The following is a 19,853-nucleotide window of genomic DNA, read 5'->3' on the forward strand; positions in this document are numbered from 1 at the left end:
AGAACTCAAACTGATTTACTAGTATCAGCAAGGCTATACTGGGTTGGAAATGACATACATGACCACTGTTTACCGAGGACTATAGAATAAGAGTTATAAATAAGATGATAATAGTTAAAATTAATACTGCTTCAAAAATTCCACTGAGACTGGGCCTGCTGGCCTATGCCTTTAATCCCAGCACTCAGGTCCAGAGGCAGGAAGATCTCTGCGAGACTGGGGCTGGCCTGTTCCATACTCAGTTCCCGGCCATTCAGGGTTCCATAGTGAGACCCTGTCTCAAAACAAACACACGAACAAAAAACTCCGAAACATCCCACCACACTGAGTACAAATATATAAGGTTCTGGAAACTATCAGCGGGAAGAATGGTCACCCAATGCAGTAGATAACCACTTTTTGTAGTTACTTTTTAATAAATTGTATATTTTTAATTACTTTTACTTTTTGAGTAATTATGTAATTATATCATTTTCCCTTTCCCTTTTCTCCCTTCAGACCTTCCCATATACTGCTGCCTCCTTGTCTCTTTCAAAGTCGTGATCTCTTTATTAATTGTTACATGCATAAATGTACATGTATATACATATATAACCCTCAATCCAACCTACTCAGTTTGCATAATGTTATTTGTACGTACGTTTTTCAGGGCTGACCATTTGGTAGTAGATAACCAGTGGGTGCGCTTGTCCCTTGAGAAGACTGTTTCTCTGGCTTTCAGCATCCCTTAGTCACCAGTAGTACTTTGTATAGAGTTGAAACCATGTTTTGGGCTGTAGAGATGACTCAGCTGTTAAGAGCCATTAACGTTCTTTCAGAGGATCAGAGTTTGGTCCCAGCACCCATATCAGGCTGCTGACACCCACCTGTAACTCAGCTCCAGGAGATCCAACACCTCTTCTGCCACCCTGTCCCTTCCTTGCACTACAGACATAGATGCATGTGTGCACTACAGACATATAGATGCATGTGTGCACTACAGACATAGATGCATGTGTGCACTACAGACATAGGTGCATGTGTGCACTACAGACATATAAATGCATATGTGCACTACAGACATAGATGCATATGAGCACTACAGACATATAGATGCATATGTGCACATCAAAAAGATCAGCCATGCTGTATATTGCCTTGCTCACTCCAGATCCCTTCTAGCTTTCACATCTTTTGAATCAAGTTTGGGAAATTTGTAATCCATTTGGGTTCCCTGAATGCTTCACCTTAAAGGTCCTACTCTGAAAGGTTCCTCTTTCACAAACTGGAATTGCCAGGTTATTTACTAGCTGTTTGTACCTGGTGTGTAAAGAAACGTTATGGCGCAGCATCCAGGAATGGTGAGGACCATATTCCATGCTGCGGATGGGGCAGGGACTGAGAGGAGCTGGACTGAGACAGAGAATAAAGCAATTAGAGACTCCTGATGGTGCTCAGTTCTTTGGCTGGAGTTGTCTCTGAGATGAACATAAATTGGCCCTTTTAGGCTTAGGTAGTTCTACATTTTCTGAAATGTGGCTAATGACATTTTGACCTAATTCATCTAAGCTCCTGGCTTTGGCTACTTGCAACCAAACGAAGACTAAATGGCTAAATATAAGCAATATTTTAAGCTGCAGCTTTGAAATAAGACAACGTGATAGATTGAGAGTCTCTATTCTTGAGTGTTTAACAGGCATCCAACCCAAGCCTGTACTCTGAACCACCTAGACAAAAGGCCTGCTTCATGTTACATTCAAAATACAGCTGCCTTGGACTTTTCATGGAATCAAATGGAATTTTTTTTTTTAAATATTATTTATTTATTTATTACATATACAGTGTTCTGCTTACATGTATACTTGCAGGCCAGAAGAGGGCACCAGATCTCATTACAGATGGTTGTGAGCCACCATGTGGTTGCTGGGAATTGAACTCAGGACCTCTGGAAGAGCAATCAGTGCTTTTAACCTCTGAGCCATCTCTCCAGCCCCTCAAATGGAATTTAAGAGTCTCGGAAAGGACCCTGGTGGTGGTGGTACACGCCTTTAGTCCTGGCACTCTGGAAGCAGAGGCAGATCTCTGTGTGTTCCAGGCCAGCCTGGCTGTTATACAGAAAAACTCCATCTTGAAAAATCAAAAAAAGAAGCCTCTGAAAGTGTTTGAAAAGCAAATGAAAACCTAGAAGTTTAGCAGAAATGCTCTCTGTAATCACATGTGCGTATCAGAATCTCGTAACGACATGCGGTCTGTTGTATGAGTTACAAATATCTAACATTGCTGCTTACTGGAATTCAGACATGCTTTAGCATTTCCAGTATGTCATGAGGAACAAGACTGTAGTTTGCCAGTGATTTTAGTGATGCAGAAAGTAAATGGCCTTATTACTTTACTACTAACGTATTCCAAGGCCATTCATGTAATTTTATTTATTTATTTTTCTACTTAACAGTATTCTGATTTGGCACTTTCCAAACTCCAGAATTATGACAGAAATCTCTAGACCTTAAAAATTATGCAGTCTTAGGCATCCTTCTATAGAAGTAAAAGTTGACAAAAGCAATTTGGTATACAATAAAAACTGTGATGAAGGTGTATCTGTAGATCGCACGTTTGCTCCTGACTCTAAAGCATCAACATCCCATGGTCTTTGTTTCCTTTCAGCTTTGAGGGCAAAAGGGAAGTCATTTTTTTTTTTTTTAAAGCTACGTGTTTTTCAACTTCTTTTCCTTTTTAGATCTAGATCTTTAAATCAGTTTGAAACAGGAAATGTCTCACTTCCTGCAGGAATTCATTCCCCTCAGGGTGCAAAAGCGTGGGCTCACGGCTTCTCCGTAAGCTGGGGAAAGGTGAACCGAGGGGTTGAAGAAGGGAGTGTCTGGGATGAAAGGCCCGTCTGTTGTGCACAGTTACTGCCTGCTTACCTCACAGAAAACCTGGTTAAGACGTGGGCTATCTCTGTGAGTTCGAGGCCAGCCTGGTCTACAAGAGCTAGTTCCAGGCCAGGCTCTAAAAAAGCTGCAGAGAAACCCTGTCTCGAAAAACCAGAAAAAAAAAAAAAAAAAAAAAAAAAAAAAAAAAAAAAAAAAACAAAAACCACAAGGACCAAGAGGGAGAACCGTGAAAATGCTTCCTCTCCCAAAGAGGGACCAAAGCAGACAGGAAGGGTAATAAAAAATGGGAAGTTGTCTGAGGAGTGTTAACCAAAGAAAATGCTGGAAGAATTAACACACAATTAGTTCTGACAAAGAAAGAAAAGCATCTGAGTGGCGAGGAAAATGTAACCTGTTTAGACTGAAACCATGTTTTTATTAATTCATCTTAGGCTGCGTTTAAAACACCACCCCATTATTCTGCCGCATCCTCCCTGACCTGTATGTATCGATTACACACGTGAGAGACGGCGCCAATCCACATTAACGCGCACTTGAACGTCTCTCCTCGTTCCCCTTCAGCTTGTGTTTTCAAGGCTAAAAGATGGCTTCCTGTCGAATATTAGTGAACGCACCCTGCACAGATGTGACTGTATCTCTAAATAGTTGAAGGACGTGTTCCAAGGGTGAACCTCAGAATGTGTGGACAACACCCGCGCACGTATTTGATTCCCTCGGAGCAGCGTGCGAGAGTCCTACCAGCCCACAGACACATCCGCACGGGTTCCCTAGTAAGCATGTTTGTGTTCTGTATTTCAGAAATGACTTATATGATGAAGAAAGAACGTGCCTTTTGGGCATCTGTGTGTCTGTTGCTTAGCGTCGTCCCTGAGCTTCTCAATGCTCTGCCTGAGAAAGTTGATGAATCTTCAGAAACCACAGGTAAATGCTGCATAGTTGATCTGCTGGTTTTTTGTTTGTTTGTTTGTTTGTTTGCCAAAACTCTCATATTTTTCATTATGTTGGAAATTTTAATGTCTTAATTTTTATTTTACTACTTTATGTTTATGTATGTTTTAACTATTTGTGTGTATGTGTACCGTGTGTGTGCAGTGTCCTCAAAAAACCAGATGACAGCATTAGATCTCTTGGAACTGGAGTTATAGACAGTTGTAAGCCACCATGAATGTGCTGGGAATTGAACCCTCATCTTCTGGAAGAGCAACAAGTGCTCTTAACTGCTGAGCTATCATTCCAGCTCCCTTAGGAATTTTTTGTAAAACAAAGTAGTATTTTCCTTAAGATAATTCTTGTATTATTAAGTGGGTTACGTTTTAGACTATACAAAACCAAGTCACTTCAGCAAGAGAAAATTTTGTTTGTTTTTTGGAGACAGGGTTTTCCCCCGTAGCTCGGGCTGTCCTGGAACTCACTCTGTAGACCAGGCTGGCCTCGAACTCATGGAGAGCCACCTGCCTCTGCCTCCCGAGTGCTGGGATCACAAGCATGTGCCAGCACAGCCTGGCTCTGAAGGAGATTCTTACTGACATGATTTTAGCTTTGAGCTAGGAAAAAGAACTGTGTCCACAAGCTTCAACCATCCTCTCCTTTCTTTTCAAAATAAGAATGTCTGAGATGAAACTCACATTGGAGTCTTAGTTGAGCTGCACATCAAAGGAACTAGTGTGGAAGTGAGGTTCAACTCCATAAACTGTGTCAAAAATAAAAAATTAATAATTAAAAAAGGAAAAACTTGAACAGGTATCATAGAAATTTATATATTTCTCCCAAAGTAACATTTTGTATAAAACTATTGATAGAGCTCAGGTTACTGGTAATGGAAAATATTAACGTGATAGTCTCCAAATTATCTTATTTCTGACATATATATTTCCATATATATATTCTCATCTCTAGTGACTTGGTTTCATGTATTCCCCTTAACAAAGGTTGGGTAAGTATATTTTCTGAGCCCGAAACTGTAGTTGATGGGAGGGAATAATGGTGAGTGAAAGTCTTAAATTCTCACAGCTTTGTAGAGTGTTCTCGCTGCGTAGTTCAGGTTGACCTTAGACTTACAAGCTTTTGCTTCTCCTCACAGGGCTAGGATTGCAGGCAGGGGTCCCGCACCTAGCAATAGCTTGACTTTATTGTAGATGTGATGTAGTGGCATTTCATTTGTATTTTAATAAATAAAGCTTACCTAAGGACCAGAAGAGTAAAACAGCCACACTGGCCAGCGTTATAGCCCAGGCAACAATGATATACACCTTCAATCCTAGTAGCTATACTAGCTTGCCATAGAAACCAGGCAGTGGTGGTACACATCCTTAATCCCAGAACTAGACAGAATTATAAAATGGGAGGAGACCACTCAGTCACTGTCTCATTCTGAGGTTTCCTGGAGGCAGGATCACAATTTTCACACTGAGGCTGAGGTAAGAGCCAGTGACTGGCTGCTTTGCTTTTCTGGTCTTCAGGTTGAACCTCAATAATTGTCTCTGAGTTTTTATTACCATACTTCAACTTGAAGCTCTCTTGATCAATGAGTTGCACAGTCTTAATTAGGTTTGTTTTGTTTCCATTTGGTTTTTAATTATTTTTGCAATACCCAGAGGCACGAGCATGTAGACCCTTAGACAGTAAGCAACTCATAGGCTCTAAATTCACAAACAATCTCCAGGAAAGTAAAATCCTAGCATCAGGGTGTCCCATAACCTTGAGCGCCCAATAGTCTACTGAGACTTTTTTTTTGACATCCAAAGACACAGGAAAGGGAACTAAGATTCAGTACCAGATTTTCATAGGAAAATAATTTGCAACTTTATAAACCAAAGTCTTAGAATGCTATTGAGTGGAAATCACATTATTAAATCTAATTGTTTAACCCAAATGCCAGAGGGGGCATTTCGGTCATTCAGGTTTGTGAAAATATTATTCTTATTAAGATTGTGTAGTATACCTGTTATAACAGTATGTAACGGTCAATTCTATCATTTTCTGGTATAAATAAGAGCAACTTAGTTAATTTCTGAAGTTTTTTGGTTGTAAGATGAAGATAACATTCACATTACAAAATGGTGATCATTAGCTAATTTTATAACAAAGTTCTGGGAAATTAATTACTCAGAAAAAATCCCGGTATTACTATAACTACATAAACAATTTTGAAACAACAAAGAAACTCTTTTGTGGTACACTCTCACCCTCTTGTGGCAGAACTATTAAATAACGGGCCCCACTTGGGCTCTGTGTTTTCCTGAACAGACACACACACACACACACACACACACACACACACACACAAGCTTATAAACAAGAGCTTATGTAAATCAGTAAAGGAGAAGAAAGACAAAGCCTGTGGCCAGTTCACGTTTCCCTTCCCTTCCACGGTCTAGTCCCAGCCCAGAGAGTGGGAGCCAAGTACAGGGTCCTCCCAGTCAGTTGCTCTAATCAGTATTACCCCACCCATACCTCAGTCCTGCTCAGAAGCCATCTCTAGGTGACTCTTGATTCTGCAAGTTGACAACTCCAACTACCACAGTCTAAGTGTAATTTTATTAATCCTATAAGTGTCTGGGCTGGGGAGATTATAATGTGTTTGTCTTGCAAGACCAGGACCTGAGTTTTATTCTAGAATCTCTGTAGAAAATGCTGGACCTTGATGTTGCATGTGTGTAAGCCTGGTGGTGGGAAGCCGAGAAAGGCAGATTCCTGGAGACCACTGTCAGAGAGCAAGCCAGCCAGCCTCGCCTACCTTTTGAGTTCCTGGCTAGTGAGAGTTAGAGTAGTTGAAGAAAGACAGTCAGGGGTATGTGTGCCTCTCCACATATATGCACACATAAATAAGTAAACGAATAAACAGATAAGTGAGAACATACCAATTTGTTAGAATCTTAATATTATTAAAATATGGCTAGAAAATATTAGTTTAATATATATAGCTATAATAATAAAATACAAATGGAAGAAGATACTTGAAAGTAACCTAAATCAAATTTATATGAATATTTTCCAAAAGTTTGTTTTAAAATTGCAAGGAATTTAAAAAATGGATTTATTACTAGAGTAGCATCAGTATACAAATTTATGCTTTGCTTTAAAATATTTTCATATGAAAACATTGAAGTGATGTCCACTCATGCTTTAGTATTTGAAAATAATGTTATAGTTGGGTAGTTGTGCGGATGGATTTTGCTCTAGCAGAGCACGGCTGCCCTCTAGAGGGCTAATTAGCTCATGTCGTTTAAAGCTTCAAGCACCTTCTTTAAGGATTGTGAACAAATTATGAAAGCCGTGGAACATACATGCACACTCGGCTTGCAACTCTCACGGAACTCATAATGATTTTACTTTTCTGTTCTAACTTCCTTATTTAAAAATCGAGAGTGAAAATTATGTATTTGACAAGGTGACAATAAGGACATTGTCGTAGTGTTGGCAGAGAATTAAAGAGTTAGACGCGATATTGTTATTCTTCCCTTGTAGATTCTGCGCTGCCACCAATGAAACCGAAACAAACACTTTGCGCAATGAAGGTAGACGACGGGCCGTGTAAGGCGTTGATAAGGAGTTATTTTTTCAATATTCTTACTCAGCAATGTGAAGAATTCATATATGGGGGATGCAGAGGAAACGAGAATCGATTTGAGACCCTGGAAGAGTGTAAGGCAACATGCTTACCAGGTAGGTTTCCAGGAAGCCTTTGACACCAAAGCCTGCATGGATACCAGGCCTAACTGCAAATTCAGCAGTGTTAGACAGTACCATTCCCCAAGAAACCCCATTGCTTTCTGTAGCTGGAATTTTCTTGGGGCCGCCAACCAGCTCCGAAATAGAGACACAGAGACTTATTATTAATTATGAATCTGTCCCACTAGCTCTTTTAACCAGTTGTAATCTGTTTCTAGTCATCTGTGTTTTGCCTCTGGGTCTTTTGCCTTTTCTTTCATTCAATATGACCTACTTCCTGCTTCCTCTGTATATGACTGGCCCCTGGTGTCTCTGTGGTCTCTTTTTCTTTCTTTCCTGGAGCCTAAATTCCTCCTCCAACTTACTCTCTCTACCCGGAAGTCTTGCCTCTACCTCTCCCCTTGCTTTTGGCCATTCAGCTTTTGATTAGAACTATCAGGTGCCTTAGGCAGGCAAGGTAAAACAGCAACACATTTTTGCATAGTTAGACAAATGCAGCACATCTTTGCATAGTTAGACAAATATTCTACGACAGTTTACATTCCTAGATTTCCCAGTCAGCTGTTGTTTTTGAGTTTTTTCTTATCAGTTATCATAAAATTATGAAGCCTCATTTATCATCTTGGGGTCTACTCCATGGTGGAAAGGGAAGGGACCCTGAAGTTCACAGAGAATTTCATAGATTCATTGACATGAGTGCAGCTAATTTATCTGCGGGCTAGGCTGACAGGAAAAGCATTGTTTTTCATACAGACTTGGCTGCACCTGTTTTATAAACAGGACACTCTGCAAGCACGCTTCTTGGAAGATAAAAGCACGCTTCTTGGAAGATAATGAATCAGAGAATTGACTGTTAGGCTCTGAAGATAAATATATTAAATGTACAAATTTCTGCCATGTGAGTCAGCTTAGCACTTCTGAGACTGACCTAGAAACATCTCATTCCTCTTCTTTTTTTCTTTTTTGTTTTTTCAAGACAGAGTTTCTCTGTAGCTTTGGAGTCTGTCCTGGAAACTAGCTCTGTAGACCAGGCTGTCCTTGAACTCGGAGATCCGCCTGCCTCTGCTCCCGAGTGCTTGGATTAAAGGTGTGCACCACTACCACCTGGCTGAAATGTGTTATTCTTATTGGAATTTTAATACTACAAAAAAATTCCAAATTTCATGTATGCTATGCAGACTTTACCAAACCTAGCTTTGGTGTTGATTTTACTGATGTAGGTCTATAAAACATGTGATAATGTATGTTGCATCATAATTTCATAACATTTTAACAGTGTTTACAAATTTTATCATTGGTAGTTTTGCCTGATCCTGATGCATATAGCAGGAGAGCTACAGGCAGCGAGATATTACACCTTCCAAAAGCTGCACGGAAGAGTTTAAAAGGTTTCAATAAAAAGAACTGATTTATATTTGAGGGGATAGACATATTTAGCCTCACCTCAACATTACTTAATATACCCAGGTATTGAAATGTGAAATAACACCCTATCACTATGTATAAGTCTACATTTTTATCTATCACTTAAAATCATGTCCAGACGAGGAAGTGCGAGTTGGAGGTTCAACCCAGTGGTAGAGTTTTTGCATAGCATTTGTAAAATGCTGCATTTGATAGAGACTACGACAAGAAATAACAAGAGGACTAAAGCAAACAAACAAAAATGACTGGGCTGTAGGCAGCAGTGGTGGCGAGGGAGGCCTGTCCTGTCCTGGCCTGTCGGAGCGCTGTCCCTACAGTGTGGGGCGGAGGAGACGCTCCTGGCCTACAGGTCCCCAAAGACTTTGGCTAAGGTGAAGAGGAGGAGAAGGAGGAGGCAGCGGTGGGCGGCTGTGGTGGGGGAAAAATGACTACAATCATCTATAAATAAAAATAAAGAAGTCATTAAGACATCTGTGTGAGGATAATATTAATGTAATTGTTCTTGTTTAGGGTCAAGTTCATAGTATTTTAAGTGATGGCCTCTCATTGACATACTTTCTTTACAGGTTATAGAAAGACGCCCGTGAAGACAATATCCGCAGCAGGTACACTTTCGCTTATGTGAAAACTAGTAGCGTTTATCTAAGACAGCTGGATATTCCGTTTTTATAGACCGCTGTTGTGTATTGACTTTGAATCTGTGCAGCATCAGAGACAATGTTTCCTCTGGTGGATACAGTGACAGCCTGGACATTGCAGACCCTGTTCAGTAGGGCGGCTCCACGGGCTGCGAGTCTGACGTCACAGGCTCTCTAGACCACTCATTCTCAACCCATGGGTGGGGACTCTCTTGCAGGAGGTTGGACAACCCTTGCACAGGGGTGGCACATCAGGTATCCTGCGCATCAGATGTCTACATTACAGTTCGTAACAATAGCAAAATTGTAGTTATGACGTAACAACTAAATTATTTTATGGTTGGGGGGGGTCACCACAACGGGCGGAGCTGTATTAAAGGGTCGTTGCAGGAAGATTGAGAACCACCGGTCTAGAGCCACACAGGCTGTTTTAACAACATGCAGACAGCGAGTTAGCTCTTGATTGTCTTGTTTTAGTTCTCCAGTGCACTGGGGATTTTTTTTTTTTTTTTCGAGATAGGGTTTCTCTGTGTAGCTTGGACCCTGTCCTGGAACTTGCTCTGTAGACCAGGCTGGTCTCGAACTTGCAGAGATCTGTCTACCTTGAAAGAAAAAAAAAAACAAACAAGCAAACAAATGAAATAAACTCAATCACAATTTGTATAACAAATAAAAGTGATTATTTATAATTTAAAAACATATCCCTTCAAATATTGAATTGATATTGGTAACAGTGTTCAGTCCTCCAGTTAAGTAAGGTCGTAGTCATTGTTAGCACTTAAGAAAACAATATATTTATAAAATGAGTTTGTCTACAAGTGAAAGAAGATTTAATTTTTTAATTTTTTAATATTTTACATACCAACTCCAGTTTCCCTTCCCTCCCTTTCTCCCACCCCCTCCTCTTGCTTCCCTCCCCCCTCCCCCCGAATCCACTCCTCAGACTGGGTAAGGCCTCCCTTAGGGAGTCAACAAAGTCTGGAATACCAAGTTGAGGTAGCACCAAGGCTCTACCCCCTGTATCAAGCCTGAGCAAAGTATCCCACCATAGGGAATGGGCTCCAAAAAGCCAGTTCATATACCTGGGAAAAGTGCTGGTTCCACTGTCAGCCCTGCCCCCTACAAGATCAAGCCACACAACTGTCACCCACACTCAGAAGGCCTAGTTTTGTCCCATGCAGGCTCCCCAGCTGTCAGTCCATGGTCTGTGAGCTCCCACTAGCTCGGGTCAGCTGTCTCTGTGGTTTTCCCCACCATGATCTTGACCCCCGTGTTCATATGATCCCTCCTTCCTCCCTTCAAACTGGACTCCAGGAGCTCAGCCCAGTGCTTGGCTGCGGGTCTCGGCATCTGCTTCCATCAGTTACTGGATGTAGGTTCTATGATGACAATTAGGGCAGTCACTAATCTGATTACAGGGGAAGGCCAGTTCAAGCACTCTCTCCACTACTGCTAGGAGTCTTAGCTGGGGTCGTCTGTGTGGATTCCCAGGAATTTCCCTAGCACCAACTTTCTCCCTCACCCCATAATGGTTCCCTCTATCGAGAAGATATCTGATTGAAGATTTTTTTTGTGTGTGTGAACAGAAGTAGCAACGTTGAAATACTAAGATTTCTTTTTTAAAAAATATTTATTTATTTATTACGTATACAGTATTCTGTCTGAAGGTCAGAAGAGGGCACCAGACCCCATTACAGATGGTTGTGAGCCACCATGTGGTTGCTGGGAATTGAACTCAGGACCTTTGGAAGAGCAGGCAATGCTCTTAACCTGTGAGCCATCTCTCCAGCCCCTAAGATTTCTTTTAAAACATAGAAGTAGAGAAAAATTAAATGCCAGGAAATGTTTACTGTATGAGTAGAATGCTAAAATAGATTCTGGAATTCAAGAAACAGTCACTTTAAGTATTAAATATGAAAAAGATTAATGCTGTGAACATACGAATGTTAGAAGTGCTTCGTTGTTATAGTTACTCCGTAGTAAAAGTCCCATCAAATTGAAGTTGATATATTTCCTAGCATTGAAGCAGGACAAATCAATTCCCAGGTTTAATGATAATGACACTATTACAAGATATCAAAAGAAAATCAAAAGGTAATGAAGATTCAGGCCAGTTCCCCAGGAGGAAAGCTTAGTCTTAAGCAATGCATGGTGTGTGGGCATGCAGAGAACTTGACATTATGTTTCTGTGGCCAGGAAAGATGCTGCATGGCTTGTGTCAATATGCTTACTCAGGCACAACTGAGGACCATTTACCGCAGAGTGTATGCAGTTCCAGGAGGGTGACACTTTCAGGAATATGGAGAATTACCTTATTTATATCCTGTTTTATTTTTAATTTTAATTTGTAGACCTAGGAATTATTTTACATGTGTACATTCTCAACTTTCTCCTAAAATAAGTTCATGTAGTTTGATGGGGGAGTCTCAGAAAAAAGCTTCCATATAGAATTTATTAATAATGATCATCAGCATAAATTATATTATAATTTTTGTTTTTCATATGCAATATGTCTCATTCATTAATTCATTTCATGAATAAAATTTGTATATTTAAGATTACTTTAAATTTCACAAAAAGTTATATTCTAAAATTAATCAAAATGAAAATTGAATATATGTTTTTCCCTTTAAAACATTAGAATTTACAAAAGCCGGTTTTCCTGTTTTGTGTACGTGACACAATTACATATCATAGTGAGGACAGGAATATATATGATAGGAAATGATTTCACAACACGAACCATCAAAGAAACAAATCCAGACTCAAATGGGCTGTCATTTCATTGCTGTTAAATCCAAGCAGCAACCAGAGAAAACAGTACGGATGCTCCTGATCTCAATTTTGAGTTAGGAATAGAGATACTGTTTCGTCTAGCGATCAGCCCCACCACTCAGTACGTATCAAGGAGAATAGGTTGCACATCCCATTCACTGAAGTCATATTCTGCAAGAATTATATGGAATGAACTGAAGGTTCAGTCTGCAGATAAAGGGACAGAAAATGTGTCATATTCCACATGGTGTGGAACTATTCGGTCATGGATAAGAAGGAAATCTTGTAACTTGCAATGGACTTGGTGAGCATCATGCTGAAGGCAATATACAGCATGGAGCCTTGGAAAGGTGATCTATGAGTAGGTGTAGCATTGTTACCAAGACTGTGTGGGGGAGAGGGAACCACATAGAGTTACTGCATGGGAGGGAACATCTAAAGGATCTACCATATAGCGTGGACTTCAGTTAACAGTCATCTGTTTAACTCTTGTGACAGCTGAGAGAGTGGATGTTCCTTGTGTTCTCAGTCTAAACATGTTACAGTCATGAGGAGTAATCCACTAATTATCCAGATTTAATTACTCCATAATGTATATGCTTGAAGCTATCATTTTGTATACAAAAAATTCACTTAAATTTGAAAAAGGGAACAACATAAAAATTTCTTTTTTATTATTTTTATTGAGCTATATACATTTTTCTTCGTTCCCCTCCCTTTCTCCCCTCTCCCCTTCTGCCCTCTCCCGTGACTCCCACACTCCCAATTTACTCAGGAGATCTTGCCTTTTTTCTCTTTCCTACGTACATCCATGTATGTTTCTCTTAGTGTCCTCTTTGTTGTCTAGGTTCTCTGGGATTGAGGGCTGGAGGTTGGTTTGATGTGGGATATCCTCTATATGTGTTGTTTTTGTTGGATAATGAATAAAGCTTTTTGGCCAGTAGCTTAGCAGAGTAAAGTCAGGTGGGAAATCCTAACATATATATATATATATATATATATATATATATATATATATATATAGAGAGAGAGAGAGAGAGAGAGAGAGAGAGAGAGTAGGCAAAGTTAAGGAGATGCCATGTAGCTGCCAAAGGAGGCAGATGCCATGTAGTTGCCCAAGAAGCAAGGTAACAAACCACGAGTCTCATAGTAAAATGTAAAACAATAGAAATGGGTTAATTTAAGATATAAGAGCTAGGTAGGAATATGCCAGTGTTGTAATTAATATAGTTTCTGCATGATTATTTGGGTCTGGGTAGCCAGAAAAATGAACGATCAGTCTCTTCTTACACTGGTTTTCTTTGCTTTATATCTAAAAGCCACTTACGAGTGAGTACATATTATATTTGTCTTTCTGGGTCTGGGTTACCTCACTAATTTTTTTTTTCTAGATCCATTCATTTGCCTGGAAATTTCAAGATTTTTTTTCTCTTTTTTTTCTGCTGAGTAGTACTCTGTTGTATAGATGTACCACATTTTCTTATTCATTGTTTGGTTGAGGGACATTTAGGTTGTTTCCAGGTTCTGGCTATGACAAATAATGCTGCTATGAACATAGTTGAGCACATATCCTTGTGGTATGATTGAACATCCTTTGGGTATATACCCAAAAGTGGCATTGCTGGGTTTTGAGGTAGATTGTTTCCTAATTTTCCGAGGAATTGCCATACTGATATCCAAAGCGGCTGCACAAGTTTGCACTCCCACCAGCAATGTAGAAGTGTTCCCTTTACCCCACATCCTCTTCAACATAAACTATCATCAGTGTTTTCGATCTTGGCCATTCTTACATGTGTAAGATGGAATCTCAGAGTTGTTTTGATTTGCATTTGATAGTTGAGGATGTTGACCATTTCCTTAAGTGTCTTTCAGCCATTTGAGATTCGACCCCTTTTATTGGATTATGTGTTCTTTTGTTGTCAAGTTTCTCGAGTTCTTTGTCTATTTTGGAGATCAGCCCTCTGTCTGATGTGGGGTTGGTGACCCAAGCTATAGGCTGTCGTTTTGATTTGTTGACCGTGTCCTTTGCTTTACAGAAGCTTTTCAGTTTCAGGGGGTCCCATTTATTAATTGTTTCTCTCAGTGTCTGTGCTGCTGGGGTTATATTTAGGAAGCGGTCTCCTGTTCCAGTGTGTTCAAGTGTACTTCCCACTTTCTCTTCTATGAGGTTCAGTGTGGTTGGTTTCATACAACATAAGAATTTCACTGACATTTACTTTAAGAGACAACAAGAAACCAAGTTAACTTCCAATTTACATGTTGAGAAGTTATAGAAAACAGATTTTTATTCTTTACTAAAATGATATTTTAATAAGAACTTTTAAATTCTTCTTCAGCTCTCGCTAACATTAATGAGTGCTGGTCTTGTTTCATTTCTTCTATTTATTGAGATTATAATATAACCACACCTTTACCTCCTTCCAAACCTTCCCATATACCCTTCCTTGGTCTGCCTCAAATTCATGGCTGTTATTTTCATTAATTGCTGATATATACATATATCAGTCATGTTGGTGAGACTTTGAGTATAGCCTTCTGACTTTCTTATGAGGCACAATCTCATAGCAAACTCTTGCAATCACACACTCACACACACACACATCTATATGTTCCTAAACATATAACATATGTTTCCAAATACATAATATATATTCATAAATGCATAAATGCACAAGTACAATCTGATTAATTTGTATAATGTAACACACATATGTATGTACATATATACATATGTATACAGGCATATGTTTCCAGGGCCAGCTGTTTGGCACTGGATAACTAATCGGTGTGCTCTTTCCTGGAGTCTGTTTCTCACACTTTCCGTTGCCTATAGTTCTTCGTGCAGGGATGAGCACTCATGACCCTCCCCCAGGTCATATTTAGCATGACTGTTGTGCTTGTACTGTTCAGCTCATGCTGGTGATAGTTTATCAGTGTGGCTTTCCTAGGAGACACAATCTTATAGCAAACTATTTCCTTGGGTCTTACATTCATTCTTTCCACCCTTCCACAGTGATCCCTTAGCCTTAGGTGTAGGGATTGTGTTGTAGATGTGTCAGTAGAGATTGATCTTCATAAATATGCATTTAGATTAGGTGTGGTTTTCTGTAATGGTCTCCTGCTGCAAAGAGAAGTTTCCTTGACCCAGGGTGAGGATGACACTTATCTGTGCATAGTGAGAATGTAGTTAGGGATTATGCTGATTTATTACAGTGGTGGTGGTTATAGGTTCTCTAAACCCATGACTTCATTATCCCTGGGTAGCTGGCTAGGTCTCTGGAATCAGGCATGGTTTCTCTCTGTTTAGTGGGCTCTGAGGTATCCTAAGGTTATAGAGCTGTTGGTCACTGTCAATATGTGTGCTTCTATTGCACTTAGGGTCACTGTGTCATTCCGGTCATTTTTGTTTATAGGTGGTATAGCTGGGTAGGACTGTTGGTCATCTCCCTCCCTTGAAGCTTGAACGGTGCCTTCCAGTACTCTGAGAACTAGCCCTCAGGGAGGAGACTTTCAGGCCACTTCCAGCTTAGGGGACTCTGGGCTCTGTGCCTGAAGTACATGGGATACACACTCTTTAGATAGTAGAGCACTTGTGAGCACCGACTTCCTGATATAAAAAAAGAAGTTGCTTTAAGACATGGAAAGGTATCATAGTTCATTTTGTTACCCCAGAAGCATATTTATAGGAGAAATTGGAGGAATTGGAGCCTTGTCCAAAATATTCAAGTGCAGTAAGACTTTTGAGCATAATACATTTGAAAACGAACTCGATTCTCTTCACAGTATGCATGTAGATAGAGATTGTAATGTAGGTCACAATATTGCAGCTTTTGTGACAGCTGTGTCTAGCCTGTTTTGGAGCATGATCAAAGGAAGGCTGTCAGACTTTGCAAAAGTCCTTCTAATCCCTGAACATGTATTTCCTTTCTGCCTCTACATTGTTGGTCCAGCCCAGTGCTTGGAAGAACAAGAAAAGAGAGGGTGGGGAGGGAGGGAGAGACCCAACAGTGGAGGGTGACATACTGAGCACAGATATTAATTCCAGCATAAGAATTCAGGAACTTCCAAGAATAGCCAGGTCAACTTCTGTAGCCCTAAGATCCTTTCTAATGTTTAAAGCTTCTATAGCAGTCTTAAAGAACTAACACAGTATTCCATTCCTAGAGATTCCCAACACTTCAATCGACTTTTCTTTAATAGTAGTGCATTAAACTTAATAGAAATTGTTAAAGCAAAACTTACCATAATATTTTGTACTTCTAAAGCAACGTCAGCCTGTATCAACCCACCAGCCTTTATTTTATTGGTTCATGAAAATGTTAATAATAATTCCCTGTAATCTCATAAAAGAAATTTAGAACTGAAATGCCAGATAAAAATATAAAAAATAGTTTCACCGGGTTGTGGTGGTGCACGCCTTTAATCCCAGCACTCGGGAGGCAGAGGCAGGCGGATCTCTGTGAGTTCGAGACCAGCCTGGTCTACAAGAGCTAGTTCCAGGACAGGCTCCAAAGCCACAGAGAAACCCTGTCTCGAAAAACCAAAAAAAAAAAAAAAAAAATAAAAAAATAGTTTCATCTTCCTTATTCCAAGTACTCAAGGGTTAGATAATGGTTTAGTTTTAAATTAAGTAATTTTATTTATGTTGATTGAGATAACCATTACCTTCTGGTTTAACCTTTAACCTTTTAAAATTGGCTTTAAATTTATCTTCCAAATATGTTGATTATAAATTTCATTAAATAGCTAAATGATAATAACAAAGGAAGGATATTTCTTCCTGATGTATTTTGTCGTTTCTAGGGAAGCCGGATTTCTGCTTCTTGGAAGAGGATCCTGGAATCTGCCGAGGCCTCATTACTAGGTATTTTTACAACAAACAGTCAAAGCAGTGCGAACAATTCAAGTATGGTGGGTGCCTGGGCAACCAGAACAACTTCGAGACCTTGGACGCATGCCGGAGCACCTGTGAGGACGCAGGTGAGCTCCCGGCTCGTCTCGGTTGGGGCCGCCTACAGGGGTCATCTGAGATGAGGACTCTGTGAGCATGTACCTGGATTCTGGCTAAGCTGCACAAACAGAAACTAGCTCTAAAAGAGATTCCCAACTATGTTAAAAAAATAAATACAGATAACTAAGGCATCTCTACAGTTCCCCTAAACCCCATAACGTTATCAGATATGGTGGCTCCCTGTCTCTCCTCAGAGGACTGCGGTCTGCACGCAGCACAACGGCTGAAATATGAGGTTAATAATTACTCATAAAATAATAAAGGGAAACCTTATACATGGACTGTTGCAGGATTTTGGTCACTAGCTACACATTTACAAGTGGAAATCTTAACATGCGTATGTGTTTAAAATTCCTCTTTTGCTACTTTAGAACTGCAGGGGGACCAAATTGCAACAAGTCTGCTGTTCTTTTTATTTTATTTTAAAAAGAAAACAAACTATCTTTTTTTCATTTTACATACCAATCCCAGCTCCCACTCCCTCCCCTCCTGCCGTACCCTGCACTTGCCCCTCCTCACCCCTCATCCACGCTTCAGAGAGGGGAAGGTCCAAGGCCCTCCCTACTGTATCCAGGCTGAGCAAGGTATCCATCTAGAGAATGGGTTCCCAAAAAGCCAGTACAAGCAGTAGGGATAAATCCTGGTGCCACTGCCAGTGGCCCCACAGTCTTCTCCAGCCATACAACTGTCACCCACATTCAGAGGGACTAGTTTGGTCATATTCTGGTTTCTTCTCTGTCTGGCTGAAGTTGGTGAGCTCCCACTAACTCAGGTAAACTGTTTCAGTGGGTGTCCCCATCATGGTCTTGACCTCTTTGCTCATATTCTTCAACTGGACTTTGGGAGCTCAGCCCAATGCTCCGCTGTGGGTCTCTGCCTCTGTTTCCATCAGTTGCTGGATAAAGGTTCTATGATGACATTTAAGATATTTATCAATCTGACTACAGAGCAAGGCCATTTTGGGCACCTTCTCCTGATACTAGAGAATTTCTCAGAAATCCATAAGGATGATCCCAGCTAAGACCCCTAAGCAATAGAAGTCTGCTGTTCTCAAGCCAACAGTTGCATTTGCTTGTACATAAAGATACGAAATTCTGTTTTCAGATTGTAATTGCTTGTGTTGTTTTTTTTTTTTTCCCCAGTGAATGAGTTACCGATGGTCAACTATGTACCTGAACGAAATACTGTAAATAACACTTTGATTACCCAATCTACCAAATCGCCCATCCGTTGGGGTAAGAATCTTTATTATTATTATCATTACTATTGTTATTATTTTTGGTTTTTTGAAACAGGGTCTCTCTGTGTAACAAGCCTGACTATCCTGGAATTCACTTTGTAGACCAGGGTGGCCTTGAACTCACTGAGATTTGCCTCCCTCTGCCTCCTGAATGCTGGGATTAAAGGTGTGTGCCACCACTGCCCTGCTTTTATTATTATTTTATGAGTATATTATGGTAACAACAGAAGTGGATGCGTGTTAGGATTATCTTTTAAAAAAATAATGATTTTATTATTTGAGAGTATGTTAAAATATAGATATTTGATGAATTTAAGGCACTTAATCTCATAAAGGTAGTCATTTCCTTAATCTCTTTTAAAATGTGTTTTGAAGTTGGGCTTCTGTGTATTAACATGTAAAAAATGTGTATATGATGCATTCTTTGCTTGTATTAATTTGGCCTGATTACTTCATTTGAATTTGTCAGCATTTTCTGTTAGCTTTTTGCCTATCCTAGATTTTTAACAAACTGGCTTTTAAATACAAGACTTTCTGCCCATTGAGTTATTCTCAGTCACAAGTTATCTATGTTCATTCCATGGAACAGTCTATGCATTTTTTTTCCCAACTGCTATTCACTGGCCTGCTCATCTTCTTGTCTGTGGACTCACTCCTGGATAGAAGCCCCCCTCCTCTGCCTTGACTCTGGCTACCCAGTCTGATTCATTCAGTGTGTCTATCACTTGATGTGCTCGCTCTGCTCAAGTTACTGTGCTACAAGGGTTTGAGTACGGTCATTCATCACTTGCCTCTGTTCCAGCATTTGCCTCAATGGTAAGCATATGATAGGCGACTTACATGTTTTATTTATTAATTTTGTGATCCACAGTTACAAAAGAAGGAACCAATGGTGGTTGGAAGAACGCTGATTGTACTTACCGAGTCTTTCTGAACATCTTCTGCCTTCACGTACTCACATTTCTTAGTTTTAGGGTTAGATAGCATTTTATGTATAACCTATTATGCATCACCTTTGGGTTTACTTAATATTTAGATCATATACTTGATGTTTTTATACTCGTAATTAATAAAGTTCTAATATTAGCATTCCCAACATAGTCTTTTTACTATGTCTAGCTTTAAACTTCTAACTAGGAAAGAAAGACTAATCATATTGGTTCTGTGTCTTTAGGGGTAGACTTGGCTGTTCTTGGAAAAAAATAAATTATTTTCCAAAT

The 19,853-nt window shown here is 39.9% G+C and overlaps 1 protein-coding gene across 5 annotated transcripts in view; it reads left to right on the plus strand.

The window, feature by feature from the left end:
* The window catches only part of Tfpi (tissue factor pathway inhibitor), a 43,563-nt gene that overhangs the window by 13,818 nt on the left and 9,892 nt on the right, over positions 1-19,853 (plus strand). For 4 of the 5 annotated variants that reach the window (XM_038337190.1, XM_038337191.1, XM_038337193.1 and 1 more), the window contains 5 exons: positions 3,672-3,794; positions 7,341-7,538; positions 9,536-9,574; positions 17,186-17,362; positions 18,536-18,628. In XM_038337190.1, the coding sequence (XP_038193118.1) occupies positions 3,674-3,794; positions 7,341-7,538; positions 9,536-9,574; positions 17,186-17,362; positions 18,536-18,628 (628 nt within the window). In that variant the 5' untranslated portion in view covers positions 3,672-3,673. Of the gene's footprint in view, positions 1-3,671; positions 3,795-7,340; positions 7,539-9,535; positions 9,575-17,185; positions 17,363-18,535; positions 18,629-19,504; positions 19,850-19,853 lie in introns of those variants that run through there. The other variant, XM_038337192.1, reaches the window with a different exon arrangement.

Source organism: Arvicola amphibius, chromosome 7 (genome assembly GCF_903992535.2).
Source record: "Arvicola amphibius chromosome 7, mArvAmp1.2, whole genome shotgun sequence".
NCBI lineage: Eukaryota > Metazoa > Chordata > Mammalia > Rodentia > Cricetidae > Arvicola > Arvicola amphibius.